The sequence below is a fragment of the Rhinatrema bivittatum genome, chromosome 7 (assembly GCF_901001135.1).
Source record: "Rhinatrema bivittatum chromosome 7, aRhiBiv1.1, whole genome shotgun sequence".
Taxonomy (NCBI): Eukaryota; Metazoa; Chordata; class Amphibia; order Gymnophiona; family Rhinatrematidae; genus Rhinatrema; species Rhinatrema bivittatum.
Genome location: NC_042621.1, coordinates 66120142 through 66142299, shown reverse-complemented (window position 1 = coordinate 66142299; position 22158 = coordinate 66120142). Strand labels below are relative to the sequence as shown.

At 44.1% G+C, this 22158-nt stretch overlaps 1 protein-coding gene across 1 annotated transcript in view; it reads left to right on the top strand.

Moving 5' to 3' along the window:
- Nucleotides 1-22158, top strand: part of NETO2 (neuropilin and tolloid like 2) — an 87282-nt gene that overhangs the window by 45480 nt on the left and 19644 nt on the right. Inside the window, exons 5-7 of the mRNA XM_029608469.1 lie at nucleotides 5508-5552; nucleotides 5646-5773; nucleotides 11738-11966. Coding sequence (XP_029464329.1) covers nucleotides 5508-5552; nucleotides 5646-5773; nucleotides 11738-11966 — 402 coding nt within the window. The remainder of the gene's footprint in view (nucleotides 1-5507; nucleotides 5553-5645; nucleotides 5774-11737; nucleotides 11967-22158) is intronic.

Below are 22158 nucleotides of genomic sequence, written 5' to 3'. Positions count from 1 at the left end.
GCTTCTGGAGCTTTTGTGTGGTTAGTTGTGCTGCTGGTGAGGGGACAGGTAATAGAACTGGCATGGTGGGGAAGGCTGTTTCCCATATATGATCTGAAACGGGGAAGCACCTGTAGCGGAGCAAATGTGGAAATTGTGGGAGAATTCCACTCATGGAAGTAGGGTCGCCCAATTGTCCTGGCATTCATTGGCATAAGCCCTTAGGAAGGATTTCAAGGTCTGATTTGTTTGTTCTGCCTGGCCATTGGCTTGAGGATGATAGGCTGTAGTATAATCCAAAGTAATGTTGAATTTCCTGCACAGAGAGTGCCAGTATCTGGCAGTAAACTGGGTTCCTCGATCTGAAATAATATGCATGGGCAAGCCATGCAGGTGAAAAATGTGGGTGGTAAACAGCCAGGCTAGTTCAGGTGCTGAGGGAAGACCTGGGAGAGGAGCAAAGTGAGCCATTTTTGAGAACTGGTCAATCATGACCCAAATAGTGCTGCAGCCGTTAGAGAGGGGAAAGTCCTCCACAAAGTCAGTGGACAAATGAGTCCAGGGTTCCTTGAGGGCTGGCAATGGCTATAATAGCCCCCAAGATCATCCCACCAACAGTTTTTGCTGTGCACAGGTAGGACAAGAGTCCATGTAGGCCCTGACATCTCTTTGCATCTGGGACCAAGAGTAATACTGCTGGAGCAAGGTGAGAGTCTGGGCCTATCCAGGGTGACCTGCAACACAGGAGTCATGGGACCATTCCAATACCTTCTGTTGGAGACGGTGTGGAACGACCATCTTTCCTGGGGGGATGGTCACAGAAGAGGTCAAGAGAATCCAGGCTGGATCGATAATGTGCCTAGAGGGATCCAGCGTGTCTTCTGCCTCAAAGGATTGAGAGAGGGCATCCGCCCAAGCGTTCTTGGTAGCAGGTCAATACCTCACCTCGAAATCAAAACGCAAAAAGAACAGGGACCATCGGACTTGGCTTGCATTCAGTCGTTGGGCATAGTGGAGGTGTTACAAGTTCTTGTGGTCAGTATATATAGTAATTCGGTGTTGTGCTCCTTCCAACCACTGTCTCCACTCCTTGAGTGCCATTTTGATGGCTAGCAACTCCCTGTCTCCAATTCCGTAGTTCTGCTCAGCGGGAGTGAACTTGCGGGAGAAGAAGGAGCAGGGGCAAAGGACTCCTGTACTGGAGTGTTGATTCAGCAAGGTACCTACGCCCAAGGAGGAGGCACCAACTTCCAGAATGAATGGATGTGTGGGGTCTGGGAGGTGGAGGCACGGTTTGTGGATAAAGGCCCGCTTCAGTTCTTGGAAGGTGGCGACCACTTCAGGAGGGCCAAGCCTTGGTACTGGCTCTCTTTCTGGTGAGTGCCGTGAGAGGAGCCGCGATCTGGGAGTATTTGGGCACGAAGTGCCGGGAGTAGTTCACGAAACCTAGAAACCTCTGCAAGGCACGGAGACCCAAAGATTGTGCCCAATCCAGAATACATTTGACCTTCTCCGGGTCCATATGTAAGCCACAGCTAGAAACTATATATATCCCAGGAAGGGTAAACTTTCCTTCTCAAAGATGCACTTCTCCAGTTTGACATATAAACTATTTGCCTGTAGTTGCTGAAGATCTTGACGAACATCTTGTCAATGAGATGAGAGATTCTTTATGAAGATGAGAATGTTCTTGAGTTAAACTATGACACAGGTGTACAGAACATCCCTGAAGATTTTGTTCATCCTGTATTGGAATACCGCACGTGTGTTACATAGGCCAAAGGGCATCATCAAAAACTCGTAATGGCCGTCCCACATGTTAAACGCCACCTTCCATTCGTTGCCTAACCTTATCCGAATAAGGTTGTAGGCCCCCCCCCTGAGGTCCAATTTTGTGAAAACTTTGGCTCCCTGAAGTCGGTCAAAGAGCTCCGAGATGAGCATCAAGGGGTAGCGATCCTTTTTAGTTATTGTGTTTAGGCCCTGATAATCTATGCAAGGGCATAAGGAACCATCCTCCTTGGACACAAAGAAGAACCCCACCCCAGCAGGAGATGAAAACGGCCTGATGAAGCCCCAGTCAAGGTTTTCCTTGATGTCCCAGGACATAACTTCTGTCTCCAGGACTGACAACGGATATACTCTTCCTTGTGGCGGGTTGACGCCCGATACCAAGTTGATGGCACAATCAAAAGCATGCTGAGTGGGCAGCATCTCGGCCTTACTTTTGGAGAACACATCCACACAATCTGCATACTGAGGTGGCAGTCCCACGATGGTTGTAGCCAAGGGAACAGCTGCCGGGGGCTCAATTCGGAGTAGATATGCATTATGGCAATGAGTTTCCCAGCTCGTTAACTAAAGTGATCCCCAGTCAAATTGAGGAGAGTGGAGCTGTAGGCAAGGCAACCCTAGTACACCGCTTTCTCGATTATGTAGAGAGTTATATTTTCCACATGCGGGTGCGGAGCTGCAGAGGAGCTGTGGTCGTAGTGATCTGCCCGGGAAGTGGTTCTCCATGGATGGAAGAGATGACTAGGGGTGTCCCCCGGGGAACCATGGGTAACTTCAGATGGTCCATCAGGGTCTTCATAATAAAGTTCCCACCTGCGCCAGACTCCACCAAGGCTAGGGTGGGGAACTCATGATTGCCCACTATGATGGACACAGGTAGGGTGAGTTGGGGAGCGGGAATAGTAAAGCTAGGATCATCTTCCCAGTGGCTCCTAGGCTTGCTAGTTTCCCAGCCTCTGGGGATAGTGCACCAACAGATGCCCCTTCCTGGCACAATAAGAGCAAACTCCCAAGCCTCTCCTCTGGGGAGAGATGACCCTGTCCCAGTTGCATAGGTTCCTCAGACTTTGCGGCAGTAGGAGGTGGTGCCAGTACCCCAGTAAGCGGACGTGAGAAGGATGGGGCCAACATCACTGGTCTCCGTGGAAGTCACAGCTCTCGGGCTCACTGCTGGAGGTGGTGGTCGATCCTACCCACCAGATCAATGAGTGCGTCCAGAGACTCTGGAAACTCCCAAGCAGCTAGTTCATCATTCACCCACGAGGAAAGTCCCGCTAAGAAGATGCTTTGAAGGCTATTCTCTCGCCAATTTAACTCAGTGGTCATGGTGTGGAACTCGATGGCATAATCCAAAGTTCGAGCACCCTGTCAACCTTTGATGGATTATGCCATCAAAGGTCTGATCCCACAGTAGCCAGCCAGCCGGGTTCATTGAATACCTATTTAAAGGCACCTATGAAATAAAGCTCAGAACACAAAATAAGAAGAGGTAACCTCAATTAATTTCTTTATTTTAACTGCACCTAGTACCACTGCTTCTGTAGGGAGATACCCATGTTTACCACAGAAAGCACAAAAAAAATGAATCTAGAAGAAACAATCTGTAAAAGATGGAATATGACAGGTGCCCCAGCAAAGGAACACTGCCTTAGCTGAAAGAAAGAAGACAAGAAACTTTGACCAGCATGAATAAGCTGGCTGGCTTATCGAAATCTGCTTGTTGACTATAAGCCTGGGTAAATAAACAACAAGCAGCCAGAGGATAGCGAAGGCAGCAACTTTATCTCTAAGAGCAGAAGTCACAGTCCGTCCAAGCAGAGTCCATCAGACAGGCCGTGTTCCCCACCCGCAGACAAAGGGAGGCCTCAGAAAGGAGAAAATGCTGACACGGCAAGTCAGCGCTGGTCAAGATGGGGGCAGGACCCAGAAAAAGGAAAGGGGGAAGCAATCTGCAATGCAGAGACGACACCATCCGCTCACGGCATGATTATGCATGAACTTTATGCATAAGCATCAGCTGGCTAGTGTAAGAAGGGGCAAACAGAGGGGAGAAGGGAGGCTGACGATGCAAAAAGAACCCCTTTGAAGGAGGAAGGCCCAGGAATAGCTGGCAGTCTAGAGAGAGGAAAGCCCTGCCTGGAATCTGGCACAAAGTCAGGGGTGGGACAAGGTGGAGAGATGCCCCTCAATTAGTACCCGAACCAAGGAAGCAAGCTTTTCCCTCCAGACGGTCCCCGGGATCTCCAGCCAGAGGTAAACAGAGGGGAATCTTCTGAAGTTGAGTGGGGCTAATCAGTCAGTACCTGCTTTTAATACTTACGTTGGCTAAGGTTTTTGGCATGTTTAAAGCAGGTGTTTCTTCAGTATCAACTGGTGCTCAGCAGCAAGGACATTGGAGATATGTACCATTTTTATTTTCTTCTAAATGCTAATCTTGGCAAGTGTGACAAATAAGTCTATTTCTGTGGAGAAAGCACGTTGTTTTTTTTTCCTGAATTCTTCGCATTGTGTAGATAAAGGAGTTAATAGAGAGGTCTGTAGCACTGCCGGCCTCGATGGGTGTGGGGGAAGAGAGCACGAGGTGCACAGTAACAGGCAGGTTCCCAAACCCCTAATATTGTGTACCCTTGCAAGCTTGACGCAGCTGTGAGGCCTATTGGCGTTGGTTGGTAAGCATTTAAAATCATGGCTTTTTCTGCTTCAGTGAACTTTGCTGGGCAGCTAACTGGGTATGTGTTGGCTCTCATGCCCTTGGAGCTTTGGGACGTCTGGATGTCTGTTTTTAGGCTGGAGCTGTAAAATGTGTAGGTTGACTTAGAAAATAGCTACTACTATTATTAGCAATGGTAACATGGAATAGACTTAGTTTTTGGGCACTTGCCAGGTTCTTATGGCCTGGATTAGCCACTGTTGGAAACAGGATGCTGGGCTTGATGGACCTTTGGTCTGACCCAGTATGGCATTTTCTTATGTTCTTATGTTCTTTATTGTTTTTCGGGCTTCAGATAGTCAGGAGCGTGTAAATGGCTTTATTCAGGGCTGAATTTGTTTGATAGTTGATAGTTGATATTTGTGACATGGATGTTCATTTTATTGTATCTGTTATTATGTTTGTACATTGCTTAGATGGTAACTTTGAAACAGCCGCACGGGTGCACGCGCACACACGTATGCTGGCTTGCGCCAAAGGTCGTGGCAATGTTATAACATAACGAGCGTATATACGCGCAGGGTATAAAATACTGCGGAAGTGGGGAGATTTCAGTAGACACGTGCGCCAACGCGATTACCAGTTTCCCCAATTTGTTCCCAGTTAGCCCAGGTAAACGACAGGACTGTCTATCCCCCCCAGTTAATTAGCCTTCCTGTTACTCTGTTAGCCTCTACCATTAATACCCCTCTGACTAGCCTATTTTTTTTCTTTGTTCCTGGACTTACACGCCATCCATAGCAGAAGTAAAGTTACGTGGCAGGGGGACCCCGGCGCGCGCTTGAGCGCGTAAATACTTCTGCGCAGATTAATCTAGCAATGCCCACGCCCCACCAGACCTCGCGCGCTTATTAAAATATGCACGGCGTGCACTAGCCCAACTTCTCTGCGTACCCTCCCGGCTTTGGTGCGCCTGGGGCTTTTAAAATTCACCTTTTAGAGTTTTTGAATATAAAATTGCATAATAAATATTGAATAGAAATCAATATTGGCACCACTAATTTGTAATGTTTTTCTCTTGCAGACCCAGACTTCACATACCTTGGAGGTATTTTAAATCCCATCCCAGGTCAGGTTCTGCTTTTCTGGTTTGTTTATTTTCTTTTTTTTTTAATGAATTTTCCAAACAGGTCCTTGACTCCGAGTTTTCTCCTTTCCTCAGACTGCCAGTTTGAGCTCTCCGGAGCTGATGGAATAATCCGTTCCAGCCAGGTGGAACAAGAAAACAAGACAGAGCCTGGCCAGGCGGTTGACTGCATATGGACAGTTAAGGCTACTCCAAAAGCTAAAGTAAGTCCATTTTGTATCAGTCACTGGGTAATGGACTTCCATCTGTGACTTACGTAATGTTGCACTTTCATTTAAAAAAAAACCATTTTGAAATTATTAATCAGATGATTCAAATGCCTGCTTGCAAAAAAACCCATTTTTAACTGTTCCTGAACACGCGAATGCAGGGTTTGGTGCGCTCTTCATCTGGAAGGGTGTTCCAGACAATCAGGTTGGCTGCAGCGAGAAATGCACACATGCCGGTTCTCACCGTACACGGAGACCGTCCACTGCAGCATTCAAGAACAGCCTCCTGTGCAGGGCATTCTGTTGCAGGCACTTGGTTTAAACATTAACAAATAAATCGGATCGCGTCACAGAAATGCAGGTGCAGTATTTTGGCTTTGTGATGAAGAGCACTACCAATTCAGCCATCAATCTAGACTCCTAAGTAGCCCAATGGCTAACTTTCCCTATATTGTTTTCGGTATTTGGTTTCATTTTTTAATACTAACTTGTTGCAGTAACCTAATCACCTTGAGGCTGATATTCTTATAGTAGAATTAAGATGCCAATGGCTTTATTAAGTTACAAGATTGAGGATTTTTGTCTCAAGAGCTTTTGCATTGTTTTATTATAAAATATGCATGTTTTTATGTATCTTGCCGAGAACATTTTTTTAAATAAATACTGCAACCCTACACTTTAATCTTGGCCAACAGGCTGATCAGACCCAGATGCCCCACATGGCTACAAGGCCACTGACCCAGCAGTTCCTTCAATGCTGACTTTTCTACCAGGTTGCTGGCCCCAGAAACTCTTTGACCTGTGGCAAATAGCTTACTTTCTCCTATTGCTGCCTGAGTGGGAAAGTAGAAGCCACAACCCTGGTACTGTACATTTTATAGAAAATTCACTCAATGCCATAGCCACTGCTTTAGGTTATATACATAGTACGCACTAAGTGAAGGGGCGGCCACACATTATCTGATTAGTGATGAACCAATCACCATTAGTGATGGGCACATTACCACTAAGCCGACTGTGCATAAAAACTTCCTTCTTGGCATAAAATGATCACCTCCTATCATAAGCAAGAAACTCTATCTATGAAATTTGCCATAAAGGCAAAAACTTATAATAAAAACTTTTTAAAATATTTCCAAAGCAAGAAACCTGTGAGGGAGTTGGTTGGACCATTAGATGACTGAGGGGTTAAAGGGGCTCTTAGGGAAGATAAGGCCATTGCAGAAAGACTAAATTAATTCTTTGCTTCCGTGTATACTAATGAGGATGTTAGGGAGGTACCAGTTCCGGAGATGGTTTTCAGGGGTGATGAGTCAGATGAACTGAACCAAATCACAGTGAACCTGGAAGATGTAGTAGGCCAGATTGACAAACCAAAGAGTAGCAAATTACCTGGACCGGATGGTATGCATCCTAGGGTACAGAAGGAACTCAAAAATGACATTTCTGATCTATTAGTTAAAATGTGTAACCTAGCATTAAAATCATCCATTGTACCTGAAGACTGGATGATAGCTAATGTAACTCCAATATTTAAAAAGGGCTCCAGGGGTGATCCGGATAACTATAGACCAGTAAACCTGACTTCAGTGCCAGGAAAAATAGTGGAAACTATTCTAAAGATCAAAATCGTAGAGCATATAGAAAGACATGGTTTAATGGAACATAGTCAACATGGATTTACCCAAGGGAAGTCTTGCCTAACAAATCTGTTTCATTTTTTTGAAGGAGTTAATAAACATGTGGATAAAGGTGAACCGGTAGATGTGTATTTTGATTTTCAGAAGGCGTTTGACAAAGTCCCTCATGAGAGGCTTTTAAGAAAACTAAAATGTCATGGGATAGCAGGCGATGTCCTTTTGTGGATTACAAACTGGTTAAAAGACAGGAAGAGAGTAGGACTAAATGGTTAATTTTCTCAGTGGAAAAGGGTAAACAGTGGAGTGCCTCAGGGATCTGTACTTGGACTGGTGCTTTTCAATATATATATAAATGATCTGGAAAGGAATACGACGAGTTAGATTACAAATCACAAGCGGATTGTGATACATTACAGGAGAACCTTGCAAGACTGGAAGATTGGGCATTCAAATGGCAGATGACGTTTAATGTGGACAAGTACAAGGTGTTGCATATAGGGAAAAATAACCCTTGCTGTAGTTACACGATGTTAGGTTCCATATTAGGAGCTACCACCCAGGAAAAAGATCTAGGCATCATAGTGAATAATACTTTAAAATCATCGGCTCAGTGTGCGGCAGCAGTCAGAAAAGAATTATTAAGAAGGGAATGGTCAATAAAACAGAAAATGTCATAATGCTTCTATATCGCTCCATGGTGAGACCGCACCTTGAATTCTGTGTACAATTCTGGTCGCTGCATCTCAAAAAAGATATAGTTGCGATGGAGAAGGTACAGAGAAAGGCAACCAAAATGATAAAGAGGATGGAACAGCTCCCCTATGAGGAAAGGCTGAAGAAGTTAGGGCTGTTCAGCTTGGAGAAGAGACGGCTGAGGGGGGATATGATAGAGGTCTTTAAGATCATGAGAGGTCTTGAACGAGTAGATGTGATTCGGTTATTTACACTTTCGGAAAATAGGAGGACTAGGGGGCATTCCATGAAGTTAGCAAGTAGCACATTTAAGACTAATCGGAGAAAATTCTTTTTCACTCAACAAACAATTAAGCTCTGGAATTTGTTGCCAGAGGATGTGGTTAGTGCAGTTAGTGTAGCTGGGATCAAAAAAAGGTTTGGATAAGTTCTTGGAGGAGAAGTCCATTAATGGCTATTAATAAAGTTGAGGGAATAGCCACTGCTATTAATTGCATCAGTAGCATGGGGTCTTCTTAGTGTTTGGGTAATTGCCAGGTGGCCTTGTGGCCTGGTTTGGCCTCTGTTGGAAACAGGATGCTGGGCTTGATGGACCCTTGGTTTGACCCAGCATGGCAATTTCTTATGTTCCTATGTCCTCCTGAATAGCCTCCTCAGTGACATCTGAACTATTGGAATCTGAATATTTAACTGCTGGTCTTTGAGAGGAGGTGGGGCAATTTTCACTCTGTCAGCTTTGATTCAAAGTCCAGGGGGGGGGGGGGGCTACATTTGTTTTTAATCCATAGATAATTTTTGCATGTACTTTCTCTTTGAAAGATTACCACAGGTACAAAATGGACTTTTACACCTGTCTTCTTATCTAGCCAGAATTTTAAAAGGAAGATAATGCCTGTAGATTTCAAAACGCACTCTACATGTGTTTATTTTCTGATTGCATCCAAAACGCATACCCCTGGGAACACCTCCCTTCTCCCCCAATGGGGCTAAAAGTGTATTTGTATCCCTACCTAGGATCAATAAAGGTTCTTTGCTAGAAGGTTCCTGCTCTCTAAAGTCATCCAGAGGTCACTGAGCTCTCTGTTACTGAGGTCCTGCAATCTGCAAGCATCCTCTCTCTTAAGGAGGGGGGTATAAGGGGCATTGGGTAACTGTCCTGCAGGATTTGAATAATGGGTTGAGGTAGATAGAGGTTGTGATATTGGGGGGGGGGGGGTCATTCCCCCAAAGGGGATGGTTTTGGGTTAGAGTTTATTTACAAGGCTTACACAGGCATCTTAAGGGAGAAAGACTCCCAAGACACTTAGTGAGTGTGAAGACTCTTGAGGCATAAGAGGAACTAAAGAAAAGAAGTTGATTGACTCCCAGAATTGGATAAATATCCCCAAAAAAAGCCAACCCGAGGAGTTAAAAAAGGATGAGATTCCCTGCTGGGGAAGCTCCAGGGAGAAAGAGTATTGATGTGAAAAATGCTGCCCCGAAGGGGCTGAAGCAGATTTTTGCCCTCTCGTTCCAAAAGAAGCTAATCTGAAGAGTGAGGGCTTTGATTGTGCTTGTTTTGGGCTGTCGGTCATTTGAAGAGTTCGGCCTGAAGAGCGTGAATTCTTTTTTTTTTCTGGATCTACAATAAAATTCTATTTTGGAACCAATACTTCGGTGAGGACATTGCACTTTGACTGAGCCCTGGTAAAGTCTCACCCCCTGGGTCGTCCCGTCCCCCCCCCCCCCCCCCGAGACGTTTCTGGGGGCCTGATAGCTGTTCCCAGGGCCGAAGCAGGGTAGCTCTCACCCCTCCCCCCGGTGGGGGTTGTATCTGTGTCACGGAATCACCACCACGAGAAGGTTTAGTGGGATCAGGGGAAAAACATTTCTGGACAACTTATTTACCAGGGGAAATGACTTTGAAAATTGGCCATTTTATTTTATTTTTAATCTCGATATTCCAGTGAAGTGAAAATCTGATTCCAGACGAGTTGGCAATGGGGTTGGCTTCTGCCCTGCCAGGCTTGGCCACCGCGTGCGGGGGCAGAAAGAGGTCAGCATAAAGCCGGACTGTTCGCCATGACCAGGAGCGAAACGGATTGTGCATGCTGTCCCCCCCAGGCCTAGAAACCAGCAGGAGAGGTGAAACACTGCATTCTCCTCGAGGACGTAGCCGATTAACTGCTCTTTGCTTTGTGGTTCCCTTGGTTATCAACACCAGTTTTTAATTACCTGGTGCTTATTTGCTTAAAAGTAAAATGTAGATGCTAATGAATATTCCTCAGTTGCTGATAAGCAGAAGGCAGCCATAAAGCCAGGCTGTGAACGTGGATTGACTGAGGGGATCCCTGAGCTCTTTTTGTTTTGGGATGGAGAGAGGCATTGCTTTTAATGCGGACGGTTATCTGAAACATTTTTGGCAGGATTAAAAGCTGTACCCGCAAAATAACATTATATGCCTCTGAAGAAAGAAGAAAAAAATAAAATAATAAAGCAGGAATGCTTTCAGGTTATTTGCTTTTCTTTATCTTTGCTCTGCAAACACCCGCATGAGCAGGAAGGAGAAAAACGCAACCTGGGAAAGTGATGGAAGTCAAACGGCTTCATGTGGGAATCCTTGGCATCCGAGAGCACGCGTTAGACGGGGAATAAAGTAAAACGTTTTGGTGATAGAGGGGTTGTTAATCAGGTGAGCAGTGATTAACTTTGCAGCTTCGGTGACTTCTGCAAATCCTGTGAACTCCTGCGTTTATCGGTGGCCGATGTATTCATCATGTCCTGGCAGCAGACGGTCGAGGCACATCCTAACAATTTACAGGTCCTTTTCTGACAGCCGCCCTCCATCCGTGCTGGTGAAAGTGTGCGCGGGACCTGTAGTGGCCCCTAAAGAAGGTGTCCCCGGGGATCAGGATCAGGTTTGGGGGGAGGGCGGTGCTGAAAAACGACAGGAGTGGAAGGCATTTTCAAAGCCGCGCCTAGCGTTTTCCCTGGAAAAGGCAGGTACAAACGTCTGCTGTCACTTCGTACCTGCCACAAGTTTCAAAATGAAAATATACATGGGGTTTGGGGGTTGTTGTCTCTCTCTTCCTTTGACTCAAAACACCGCAGCCAAAGATCACCCTGCGGATTGATTGATTGATTAGATTTGTATTATGCTTGTTTGTCTCAGCTTGGAGGGGTTTGGAAATTGCCCCCTTAGAGTCCTTAAAGCATGAGATGTATCACCCGTGCCAAGGGCTTGTATTTATTTCTTCAGTTCATCCCTCTCCTTTCCAGGACAGCTCAAGGCAAGGTACAGAGAGTATTAAAGCATCAATAATTTGTGCTAGAACAGCCAGATTCAATCAATCTGACTGGCTGGTTTTTGGCTTCCCCAGTGTCAGTAGTTCTTTCCACACAGTCAAGATATGTCCGGAAACAAAGTCTGCATTGGTGAGTTAGGGATTCTGTTTTTAACCCTCTGTCTCCTGCTCGCTCTTAGCTCTCACCTTTGCTTTAATGGCGTCTTTACTCGCTCTTCAGGCACCGTGGTGTTCAGTGAGGCGGCCCGCTCTACTGCCTAGGTCCTAAAACTCCCATGCGAAATGTTTTATTGCTACACTTACAGCCAGTGCTTGCTTCTCCTCCCCCCCCCCCTTAACAGGTGTACCTGAGGTTCCTGGACTACCAAATGGAGCATTCGAACGAGTGCAAGAGAAATTTTGTGGCCGTGTACGACGGGAGCAGCTCCATCGAGAACCTGAAGGCAAAGTTTTGCAGCACGGTGGCGAGCGACGTGATGCTGCAGACCGGCACAGGGGTGGTGCGCATGTGGGCGGACGAAGGAAGCAGGCGGAGCAGGTTCAGGATGCTGTTCACCTCCTTCGTGGATCGTAAGTAGATTTCCGCCGCGCGGGCGCATCGCTCTTCCCCCAGCGCAAGCTGCGTTCCAGGGCTTTAAAAAAAAAAAACAAAAAAACCCCCATCATTTAATGTCAAATTGGGTCAGACCAAAGGTCCATCAAGCCCAGCATCCTGTCTCTGACGGCGGCCAATCCAGGTAACAAGTACTAGGCAGGATCCCAAAAAAAAAAAAAAGCACCATCCTTGCTCGTAGCCAGAGACAAGCAGTGGTTTTTCCCCAAGTCTATAAGGCTAATAATGGTTTATGGACTTTCCCCTCCAGGAACTTGTCTAAATCCAGCTAATCTAACTGCTTTCACCACATCCTTTGGCAACAAGTTCCACAGTTTAATTGTGTGCTGGGTGAAAAAAAATACTTTCTCAATTTGTTTTAAATGTGCTACCTATTAACTTCCTAGAGTGACCCCCTAGTTTTAGTATTATATGAAAGGGTAGTTAATAGTTCCCCCATTTACACATTCCACCCACTTAAGGTTTTATAGTCCTCTGTCATATCTCCTCTCAGCTGTCTCTTCAGGTTGAAGTGCCCTTATCTGTTTAGCCTTTCCCCATAAGAGAGCTATTCCGTCCCCCTTCTCGGTACCTCTTCTAATTCTCCTATATTTTTTTCTTGAGATGAGCAAAACCGGGATTGAAAAGGAAGTTTTTTCTCCTGCCAACAGTCCCCTCTGACTAATGAGAATGACGTGCTTGCTTTTCAGAACAAACTATCCTTTTCCACCCTGTTGGGTGATAAGTTTATATATTTTCTTGAACTGATCTCGATGTAGGAATCATTGTCCCTGCAGGTCCATAAATACGAAGGGACTGGATCTGGGAAGGCCTGACTGATGACTGTTAGCGCTCAGGACCCTGACATTAGGATCGCAAATTAATCAAACCTAGCTTGGCGCTGCTTTGGGGGCGGAGGTTTCCAAAAATCATGCTGCTCTCCATTCTGTTCATGTCCTTAAACAGCGGCCCTATTCCCAGGGCTCCCCAAACCCGTCCGGCTGACCCCACGGGGCAGTCAGGCTGCCCACAGTGAATATGCATGAGATAAACTTGCATGTGCCAGGGCTCCAGCCTACGCTGGCTTCTCTCTTCCATATTGGCCGTGGGGTCGGCAGGCAGCTTTCTGCGCTGCTGTGCCTAGGACGACAATCTGGAACGAGTAAAGCCCATGCAAACTATGAACACGGGGGGTTCAGAAGGAGATTATGTCAGTCCTGAAAGTGCCATGCATCGCTCGCAATTCATCTAAAGTAGCTGGAGAAATATCTTCCTTTTCAAATGTACTTTTTATAATTTGAAATGAATTGAGAAGCAGTAAGGTGGACACAGATGTACAAATGCTAGATGGATAGACATTGTAAACAGACTGGTAGATACTGTAGACAGCCTGAATTTTATGAACAGATCTTGTGATAGTTGCAAGGCTGGATGCTGACATCACAGGTAGATGACAGGCTGATGAATGGATAACTGGACTAGTGGGTAGATGAATAGCTTTATTCAAACACACAGGGTCCCTAGTTGCAAAAGAAGGGAAAGGAAAGCCAGAGATAATCTGGGATATATGGCACTACACCAGAAATAATTTAGGTAAACTAGATGGGTGCCTTATGGTCCTTTATCGACCATCATATTTTCTGTTTCTGTTCTTCGCTCCGTGTTTTCTGTTCCTGTAGTCGCTGAAAATAAAACAAGAATGAGCAAAGATAAAACATTAAGGGACAGATTTACTAAGCATTTTTCCAATAGACACAGAATGGATAAAACCCTGTTTCTACATTAGATCTTTAAGATATATATATATATATATATATATATATATATATATATACTGTATATACATAACAGTGGCTATAGAGAGTCTGCATCCCCTTTCGAAACGTTAACCTTTCATTGCTCTATATTCCGGAAGCAAATTGCATTATAATAGTGCTTGTTCCATTTATTCACGCTTCTTACCTCACAACTGCCAAGTGAAAAACATATTCTAGAATTCTATACAAAAAAGTAGAAATAAACAGAAAAATGTGAAAAATGTTTGATAGTGTAGACTTCTATAGCTATTGTATATTTTATTTATTTAGAAGTTTTTATATACCGATGAACGTTGGGAACATCACATCGGTTCACATTAAAACGAAAATCAGCAATAAGCGCTTTACAGTGAAACAATGAACATGTGAATATAAAGATAGGTTAACACTGAACGATTTACAAATTATAAGGCATAAAGTATAAAATACGAAACTGCTTAATATCACTATTTACAAGAATATCACTGTTTACAAGAATGTCGTGATGGACAGTGGGGAGTGGACGTCATGGGATGGAGTGGTGCTGTTTTTTTATTTTGTTATTGTATGTTTGAATTGTGGGTGGTGTTTATATAACCTGCTGTGAGCTGCAGAACAAGGAAGTAATATATTTTTAAGAATTTGTAATAGTGTGTGTATGATGTATGTATATAGATACACACACGCACACTCACACTCACACACACACACACCCTATAGAAAGTCTACACCAGTCACTAGCGACTTCCCAGTTTGTGACCGCAGAGTTTGCACTCACAATCCACTCTGTGCGTGCACTGAATGGCAGTAGTTCAAGCTATTTGGAACGAGTGTGTGCTGACTGCAAAATGGTCCAAACCGTTTGCGAATACCGCACATTGTTCGCTTGGTCCCAAGTCCCTCCAGCTCATGCAGAGCAGTCACCGGGGTTCAGGGCTCATCGACTCCATCTTCGGTGTTGCCTCTGGTGGGACAGAAGCAATGGCTTGGCCGTGAGAATAGGGAGTGGCGGGAGGCAGAGAATGGCAGAAGCCGTGGTTTTGCACATTAGGGTCAGAGTCCGCACTGTTTCTGGTGGGGGGGGGGGGGGGAGGGAAGGAGGTGTCAAGTGATCATGTGGGGGGATACAATAGAAGGAAGGTCACTGTACCCCATCGTTTTTTATGGACTTTTTTACTCGGTCATAAAGTGCAGATTTCACTTTTCAAAATCTCTAAAGCTAAATCAAGGGCCTCACAGTAGTAAGTGTTCTTATTGTTTCCGATTCTGGGACTGTAATGTGTTTTTTTTTCTCTGTGTAGCTAATGCCTCGTAAGTGCTACGCATTATTCCATGAGAACAGCAGGATATATCTGACCGGGTTTGCATTGCTGAACGAATACTGCATGGCAGGGTCACTTCCACTTCTGTCCTGCGCAAACTGCAAGGCGACCGAAATAGCTGGGTCACCTAACAGTGGGCAATGTTTGTGAAACTGCAGTCACTGATGCACTTGGATGTCTTCCCAGCTGCAGATTACCAAAGCGGTACCTGCTTATTAGAAAGGATCAAGCTGCAGGCTGCTGGCATTAGGGACTGTAAGCCTGCCGCGTGCGTGGAACACCGCTGCCATCCAGTGCTCCAGCTGGTTACGGTGACTGGGAGTGATGGTGGGAAGAAGGGCTGCATGCATTCGCCATGCAAGCAAGAAGAGAACAGATTACAGAACCAGGCTTCACCACGGAGGTTGGAAATTTGATGGCAGGGAAAGTGGAGGGGATTGGAGGTTTTTGCTTTTGGGAAGTGTTAGATTGGATGACTCATGACTTAATGAGGCCTCTTGCACGCTATAGCGAGATAGTCAATGGAGCAAAGTGGGTTTCATCTGGCCTGGAGACCGATTGAGGTTCTGTCAGGTTTTAACCTGAACACTTGAGATTCTCCTCGGAGAGGAAAGTAGGAAACCCAACAGTCCAGGTGGTGACGGGAAGGGGGAGCAGCAGTCCCTGGGAAGAAGAGAGGAAATGAGCAGCAGCAATAACTCTTGGGGGGGAGGAGGGTGGGGATTAGGGATTGGGGAACAGCCATGGAAGGAGAAGAGAGAGACGAAGGATCCCAGAAACCCTAGCGCGCAGAGGAGGGGACCTGGCGGCAGCAATCTCGACACCCCCAGGGGAGAAGAAAGGAGTAAAATCCCAAACAGCTGCCAGGGGACGGGGAGGAGACAGCCTCAGTCACCGCAGTGCTTGGCGAGAGAGGAGAGCAGCAAATCCATCAGCCTAGAGTTTGGTTTGTTTGTTTGTTTGTTTTTTCATTTTATTTTATTTTACACTTTTCTTCCACATCTTGTTGTTTTTGTTGGCTGTAACATGAAAGTGGGTATTAAAGCGAGTTCCATGTGGGAAAATATGTGCTCTGTCACGTGGTTCAGTGATTTTAGCAGAAGATAAAACTTCATCAGTCTGGGTCCGCGGTTGTGATTCTTTTAATAAAGCATGGAAAGTTTATTAGACAAGGGGACATCAAAGCATTTGTTAACCCCTCCCAGGACAGGATCTTAAAGTCCACAGTGCACATTAAGGGCCTGTGCCACTAAGGCATTTCTCCCATTCTGTGTCTATAGGGGAAAAGCTGAATGAATCGGTCCCCAAATATCAGTAATATCACAAGGAAATGCACCGTGGATTTAACATAAATGGGAGTTCATTTTTTATTTTTCTTGCGTTTCCTTGATGAATTGTTCTCTTGCACACTCAGTGTTCGCCTTGCATTAGTTCATTGTTATAACAATTTGAATGTTAATAAAAAAAAATTAATTGAAAAAAAAAAAGAAAGCTGGATCACTAGACTGTGAAATCTGATGGCCTAAGATTAATTTTTGCCATTCTGGGAATTAAAATGTTATTTGTTACAGATGTTAACTTATAGGTTGATGCCACCCTGTGGACGATTGCCATACTTCACCGTTTTTCTGCTTCCTATCTCTGATGTCACTTCATCGTTGTGTGTTGCTTGCTGGGTAATACAAAATGGCACCCATTCTAGCAGCTTTCAGTTGTCTTTATTTCTATGTAAAAAACTTATTGTCTCTGTTTTCACCTTCCTGACGTTATGAGGACAATTTTGAAAATCAATTACCCAATTAAATAGGCTCAAGTGAATAGTGCCCTCCTTGGCCCAGCTAAAGGGACATGCCTGCTTTGACAGAGACGTGACTGTTTAGTGGAATTCTGGAGACAGAGTGGGTCAAGAGAAACAAAAAGTGTAAGTTTGATTTTAAAATCTATCTGCATTTATTTTCCAGAAATAATATTTTTGCCCACCCAAACTGCAGGTGTAAAGTCTGTGGGGTACTTTTAGTCCGCAGACTTTGAAGGCTGCTTTCAAAAGGAAACCTCTGTGCATCTGGTTTCCCTTGGGAAAAATGTGTGTACCCATGGACTTAGCCCACCTAGCTGCAATTTTGAAAACTGCACCCTCTGGCGCGCCATCACCCGACCCAGGGGCTGGCCCGGAGGCCTCGACCACGCCCCCTGGTCCCGCCCCTCCCCGCCCCTGACCCCGGACACGCCCCCTCCCCGCCCCTTTTACGAAGCCCCGAGACTTACGCGCATCCCGGGGCTGTGTGCACGCCGGCGGCCTATGCAAAATAGGTGCGCTGGCGCGCGCAAATCTGGCCGGATTTACGCGCACAGAGCATTTAAAATCCGGCCCTATGTATGCAGAGACAGACCTTGCAGGCAATTTGGGATAGATTCCCTTTGGTAATGAGCTGGAAGATGAACATTTACTGAAGTGCATATGTACACCTTGCAGTCATATGGTCTGTTCAAAACTGCCCCCTCCATTTCCTCTGTTTCTTGCTATACTTACCTGCCACCTCCATTTCCTGGCAGCCTCACCAAGCTTCCACCCAGACTCCTTAAACTACAGCTTGTGCACCCATTGCACTACTGTGCAGACTCCTTAAACTACTACTACTACTGTGCACCCGTTGCCGTGAGATTGCTAGCTGATTGCAGTTTGCCAGGCTATATTACCCCGCTCCTAAAGCAATTTCGTTGGCTTCCTGTTGCCTTGTAGAGCGACATTTTTAAGGGGCTAGTGCTAACTCTGTGCAAACTCCCCAGAAAAACGGCCCTCCTGGGCGTTCCCAGAGTCCCCTTTTACTGGCTTTGCATATTTCTGTCGAGCTTAATTTAAAAGTAAAAAAGAAACGTTTTGTAATAACTGTACTCCACAAAAGCAGTCAGAGGCTTCTCCTTTTATTAACCTTAACAGATCTGCATGCAAACTGATAACGCAGGTCTCTGTCCAGGATCAGAGCCCAAAATCTCTGGTGTCACAGGTGAAATTCGCATATTATAAATGATCAGCAAGTAGTGATAATAAGCTTTTAACCTATCAGCAGCCTGCATTAGCTTCTACATTACCATATTCATTAAATACCTATAATTTAGACCTAATTCCTATAACTAATACCTATGCATATGCTTATGTTCTACTCATGTGATCTAATGGTCATTTTTGCTGTCGGCAACTAATTTTATTTCTATATAAGAAAAACGTCAGCCTCTAATAAGTAAATATACTGTATATTTCACTTAACATGCAACAGCTATGCATCATCTTTGGTTCTCTGGCTTTTAGCTTTTTCTGCGCAGTCTTAGATGTCAGCAGTCTTAGATGTCAGCATAAGGAACAAGGGAATCCAAGCCTGGATTCTAGAAATGTATGACAACGTGCAGGGTTCTGAGCATCCAGGGTTCATCCTCGTTGGTTAGGAAATTTAAGTCCGCAGAAAGCTCTCTCACTGTCTACAGTCGTCTCGGGAAGTGCTCCTAGACGTTCCGGCACTTTCAGTGGCCTGATGGATGGGGACGAGGTAGGTAGGGCCTTTTCCCTGACCTAACCAGGATTACGGAGAGCACTCCCTGGAGAGGTTCATCAGTGCAGTGATTTCTGTGGCCTATAAAGAGCCATGAAGGACCCAGCTTTTCCAGGAAGCCTTCGCCAGGACCCTATGGTTTGTTGTGTCCTAGAAACCTCAGATGAGTTCTGCATCTATGGTGCAGGTTTATAAAGGTGCATTTTACTTGTGCGAGATTATAATTTATTTTAAGGGTTTCGTTTGTTTGTACAGTGATCCAGTTTGCATTTTTATTATGTGAACATTGCTCATCGCACTGGGCAATGCAAATTGGGAGTGTGAGAAAGTGGAAAAAAAAAATCTCTTTGTTTTTATTATGCCTATAATAGCAGCGAGTTGGTTAAAGGTCACAGATTCAGGTTTCCGTTCCCCTCTGGGTGTTGAGTGTCTACAATCAGCTGTTTATTTTGCAGACGGTATAGTCTGGGAGAAGATCCGACCCAATTAACCCCCATGCCTCCATAGAGCTGCAGAGCAGTCGCAGGTGGTAGAAAGCTTCCCAGAACAGAGAAGTAGGTAAAGATCAAAGAAAGCTATTCCAATATCCATAATCCTTGCGGTCCACAGCCAGAATATGTGTAAATGTATGCAAATGGAGCAGATGATTTATTTTTTTATCATACTACTAGGATGTGAATGGGATGAGCCAAAAGTGTGTGATTCTCCCCACTTACATGAGCTAGTTAATCTGAAAACTTCTGCCGCCTGCTTGTATTAACAGGTTGTACAACAGACTTGACATTTGTTTTCTGATAAGGGACAAGTCTCTCTCATTCTCTGGTACATGCACTTGTGATCTCAAAATTGGATTATTGTAATTCTTTATTACTTGGTATTTCCAATATATAGTTGTAGCGTCTTCAGTTGTTACGGTTGATTTTTGGTCTTCAGAAATACAATCCTTTTCTCCTGCTTTGAAACGGTTACATTGGCTTCCAGTTACTTATAGGATCGGATTCAAGGTTTTAAGCATTGATTTTTTTACTCTTATCAGTTGGCTTACCACTCTACCTATCCAAAATGTTAGTTCCTTATCTTCCAGCTCACACTCTACGCTCTTCCCAAGCAGGGCTTCTCCATGTTCCTCCACCATCAGTAACCCATTTGGAATCCACATTCAGTTATCAAGCACCTTCTTTTTGGAATTCTCTACATTTTGATATCTGTTCCATCTCTAACTACCTAAATTTCAGGAAAACAGTTAATGCCTGTTTTTTTCAGTGAGAAACCACAAAAAACATGCATTTTTTTTTTTTTCCGAGGGATATAAATACCATGAAAAGATGAACAAGATATCGCCTCTGATAATCTAATTATACCATGTTATTATTTCAAAACGTTTTAATAAGAGAAATCTCTTTAATTTATTAAGTGATTCTCTATCTCTCACGAATGAGAGTGACTTTTCCCACAAAGAGAGGATTTTTTTTTACCAGTTTCCTAAAAAAAATTTTTTGGTGGTAAAAAAAAAATCCTTTCTTTGTGGGGAAAAATCGCTCTCATTCGTGAGAGATTGAGAATCACTTAAGAGAAATCTCTTTAATTTATTATTAAAACATTTTGAAATAATAACATGGTATAATTAGATTATCAGAAGCGATATCTTGTTCATTTTTTCATGGTTTTTCAGTGAGGCATTTGACAATACATAAACTGCCTTTGCAAATGCAATTCTTTTAGTTTGGTAAAATTATAACTGCTGTCAGTATAATGATTGCTATTACTATTTAGTGTATTATTTTAGTTAATTTGAAGTTGTGATCATGTTTAATATTTGTTTTATGATTTTATTATAATGTTTGTATTTGATTATTGATTTGTATTTGTATTATGTTTGTTATGATATAGTTATTTTTTAATTCTTTGGGGCTATATATTGAAGTTTATGAATGTTTTTAAAATTGTACTACTGCTTGGGTAACATGTTTTAACAAAAAGGGGATAGTTCATTGCTGCTCTGTATGGTAAGGTGGCAAGCCTCTGCAGAAACAGCCTCCTGGAACAGTCAATTGATGTTAAAAGAGGAGAGCTGTCATCAGCCCAAATTGTAGCCACACGGGATAGGAAAGACATCAGTAGTGTGAATCTGCAATCAAGGTAATGTTTATGTGTAGGATGTCCCTTGACATTGCAACGTGCAATCCAGCTAGCAATGAAAAGAGTAATTTTATTTACTAGCTGTATCACCTGTGACATAGGCTATGCTCCTTTCAAAATGAGAGCACACTGAAATAGCAGCAGGCTACTTTTCATTCTTGCTTGAATTGCTGTCATTGAAATAGAAATGTGTCTGCAACTCTTCTGTGGCCTTATGCTCTAGTAAGACAACTACATCGCTAGTGAACATACCAGCTCTTGCCATTTCATTTCTGTCAGTGATTCTTAATCTGCTCTGTGAGCATCACTCAGCCAATCTGGTTTTCAGTAGATCCACCATGAATATGCATAAGGTAAATTTTCATTCACTGCCTCTCTTGTGTGCAAATACATATTATTATTATTATTAAAATTTTATATACTGCTTGTAAAGCTTGTTAACCAAGCGGGTATACATTAAAAACAAGAGGATAAAACAGACCAGGGGAATATAATAAAACAAAATTATTTTGGATATCAACAGGGTCAGATTTAAGATTTTGGCACTGATAGGTAGAATCAGAAAATGGGGAGCAGGAAGAACCCTTGGAGATTGGAGAGAAGGTAGGAGGGACAGGGTAACATTGGCAGTGCCCTTGGGAGCAGTTTCTTCTTTGGCCTAGATGTTTGACCCATTAAAAATAGTGCACCCTAGGCAGTTTTCTAGGTTGCCCATGCCTAAATCCAGGCCTGGATATGCTAAAAATCAGACTGGCTGGGTAGTGCACCAGAAGAATGTTGAAAACCACTAGATTAGATCAGGCATGCTGAACTCCAATTGTCTGTTTTTCAGAGTTACCAAGCTATGCAAATTAGCCTTGTTCTTAGACTGAATATATGCAAATGCTTCTGAGGAATATTCATTGTGGCTATCCTAAAAACAGACTTGTATGTGGCCCTTACTGCGAGCCCCTGGACTTTCTAATTGGAATAAACTTCCCGCATTACTGCATCATGCTTTCTCTCTTGCTTTATTCACATCTAGTCTAAAAACCCATCTTTTTGAGGCTGCTTTTAAATCATAACCCTTATTGCTTTTAACCAGTTTCTTAAGCAATGAAATTCTCATTTTTGCCCTGTGTGTTTGTAATGATTAGATTGCAAGATCTACCGAGCAGGGATTGTCTCGGATGTGTTTTTGCACAGCGCTGCATACATCACGTGCTGCTAGAGAAGTGCTTTGCGGTAGTAGGCTATTCATGCACATTTGTATGTCACCAATCCCTCGGCCCCAGGTGGCTTATAGCCAAAACAGGCACAATATTTCAAGTAAAAAAAATTAAAACAAACAAAGGCACTCTTTCAGCTCAACTTAGCACCAGTCACCAT